General features: G+C 33.7%; 1 protein-coding gene across 1 annotated transcript; it reads right to left on the reverse strand.

Annotated features, from left to right (window-relative positions):
• Positions 1 to 464: 464 nt before the first annotated feature.
• LOC133038927 (polyadenylate-binding protein 8-like) lies at positions 465 to 2,317 on the reverse strand. The gene has a single exon (XM_061117581.1). The coding sequence runs from the start codon at positions 2,162 to 2,164 to the stop codon at positions 1,058 to 1,060; it is 1,107 nt and encodes a 368-aa protein (XP_060973564.1). The 5' UTR covers positions 2,165 to 2,317; the 3' UTR covers positions 465 to 1,057.
• Positions 2,318 to 3,059: the final 742 nt, after the last annotated feature.

Raw genomic sequence — 3,059 nt, forward strand, 5'->3', positions numbered from 1 at the left:
CACTTTTACCAACACAGTTCATTATTGTGTTAGTAAAAATAACTTTTACCAGCGCGTTTCGCAAACTGCACTGGCGAAGAGGTTAAAGTTTTACCAGCCTACATTTGCAGTGGCTAAAATCTAATTTTTACCAGCACATTTACGCACTGGGAAAAGTCATTTTTGCCAGCGCTTTTCATTTTATGCTAGCAAAAGTTCTAATATCAACATTGATTTGCCAACCCCTTTTTGCTAACACATCACAACTAAATTCTATTTTACCAGCACAATGCCAACTTTTACCAGCACAGAAATGTGCTGGCAAAAGTGACATTTCTTGTAATGTAGACTACTAAAATATCAATACACACAACTTTCTTTGAAAAAGAAGAATCAATCCAAATAGTAATACTGTTATGATTTTTTTATTTTCAATTTCACGATGTTACTAATATTAATTTTAATATATTTTCTTAATAAGTTGTGTTTAATTTTTATTCTTTGAAATTTTATACAATATTTTATATAAATTTTCTTTTTTAAATTACTTTGATGCTTATTTTTCCTCTTACCACTATGTATTAAACATTGTTTATTTTTAACTTATAATATAACATTTATAAATTAAAATATACATAACTTAAAATAAAACTAAGCATATATATTTTGAGCATAACATTTATATAAACTAAAACTTAAAAGCTAAAAAAAAAATATAATTATAAACCTAGCAATAACAAAAACTACATATGAGATTTATTAGACCAAGATGAGTTCAAGACAAAAAAGAGGCATAGTGATAGCCATGGCTACCAATTAATTCACTAATAATCATATAGCACCAAAAGGAACTCCACCCATGTTGTAAGGAACTGGTACTGGTAGTATGCCTTCAAGAGCAGGGCTCGTTTAGAACGTCGTATTAAGTCGTATTGTATTGTATTATATTTTTATGGACACCTAAATATATAATATTTTAGTATATATTAAAGTTTAACATAATATTATATAAAAATATGATATATAATCTAATTCAATACAATACATTATGACCTAATACGGTGTTCCAAACGAGCCATCAATGGAAAGATCGGCCAGGCATGTTACGACCAGGTGGGAAACGGTGGAAACCACGCCCCCTAGGAAGCATCTGTGGCTGCACAAATGAAGGGTGTGGTTGGACAATGGGCATATAAAAGTTTGGCCTCACCCCAGGAAGTAACTGTTGTTGGTACCCAAACCCGAGTTGGGGAGGAATCATAGGCATACAGGGGTTAACTGGTGGCAGCATTGTTGGTGGACGCATTTGAGAGAATTGTGCCTGCAACCTTGCTCTTCTATCCTCTTTGCGTTGTGCAAGTGCTACATACAGTGGTTTGCTAACGACCATTTTACCGTTCATCTCCACAAGAGCTCGGGATGCTTCCTCAACAGTCGATAAAGCAACAAATCCAAATCCCATGCTAACACCATTAGGTTTACGCATGACCTTGCATGAAGTAATTGTACCAAACTCAAAGAACAATTCTTTCAATTTTTCATCAGTAACACTATCATCTAGATTTTTAACATATAGATTCATTCCTTTGTTTTTGTCAACATTCTGCTCAGCACCCAATTTTCTATTCTCTTTGCGAATAAAGGGTCCAACAAAAACTTGTTTGTCATTAAGTAGCATGCCATTGAGCTTCTCAATTGCACTTTGAGCAGCCTCTTTACTATCAAATTGAACAAAACCATATCCTTTGGATTGACCCGAAACATCATCAGTTGCTATTTTGCAAGATAAAATGTTACCAAATATTGAAAATGTTTCGTATAAAGCTTTGCTGTCAATTCCTTTATCCAAGTTCTTAACAAATATATTTGCAATTCCACTCTTTCGAATACTCGGGTCCCGATAAGAATACATTATCCTAATTGGCTTACCATTAACAGTAGAAAAATTCATCAAATTCAATGCCCGAGAAGCTTCTTGAGGATTACTAAAATTCACATAACCATAACCAAGGGACAGATGTGAGATCAGATCCCTGCAGACCCGAACTGAAACGACGTAACCCATTTGGCTAAATATCTCAAAAAGATCGGCTTCGTTGATGGAGGCATCAAGATCGCCAACATATAAAGATGTCATTGTCACACCATTTTGAGTAGGAACCTCAACTTGATCAACCTGAGCCATTTTGAGGATATATAGAAAGATGAGAATGATGAGTTTTGACTACACCAAAGATCAGAGAGATTAAGAGAGATATGGTGGAGAATAAATTCGACTGATACTAAAATGAGAATGAGATTGAAAACGTTATTGTACACTTATATATATATATATAGTAATAATATCCCTTTTAACTTAGAAATTTTTACACCAAAAATCTGTTTTGCACATTTTATTACTGTTTTACTCCTACACGCCTACATCAACATTTTTACTTACCATCTTTATTTTATTACAATAATACCACTTACACACCATTCTCATGCACAGACACATGTGTCATCCCCATCACACATCAATCAACTTCCACTCTCTTCTTTCTCTTTTTTTCTTTTCTATCACACATCAATCAACTTCCTCTCTCTTCTTTCTCTTTTTTCCTTTTCTTTTCATTTGATTTTGGATTTTCTTTCAGTTTTTTTTTTGTTTGGAAGATCAATAACCTCCATTGTTGAAGCATAACTACTCATTATTCATCACGATTTTTTCTCTCTCATTTTTTGTTCTTCCAAAAAATTTCAACTCTCACTCAACCCACGATTTCTCAAGTTTTTTTCCCTCTCAGTTTATTCTTGTTTCAAATTTCTTTATAAAATGGTCATCACTCGTTCATCCTCATCTCTTTCCCCAGTTCAGAAAAAAAAATCGAAAATGGGCTTGAAATCTTTGGCTAACAAAGCAAAGGGTAAACGTCCGATTGTTGAAGAGAAGAAATCGAAGCTCAATGTGGAGGAGCAAATGGTTGAAGAAATTTCTAGTGAAAAAGCTAGTGCCTCTGCCGAAGTTTGAACAGAGGTTGGTTTTCAGTTTCATTTTCGTTTCCCCCCATTTTAAACATTTTCTTGTATTTCCATTTCAT

Source organism: Cannabis sativa, chromosome 6 (assembly GCF_029168945.1).
Source record: "Cannabis sativa cultivar Pink pepper isolate KNU-18-1 chromosome 6, ASM2916894v1, whole genome shotgun sequence".
Taxonomy (NCBI): Eukaryota; Viridiplantae; Streptophyta; class Magnoliopsida; order Rosales; family Cannabaceae; genus Cannabis; species Cannabis sativa.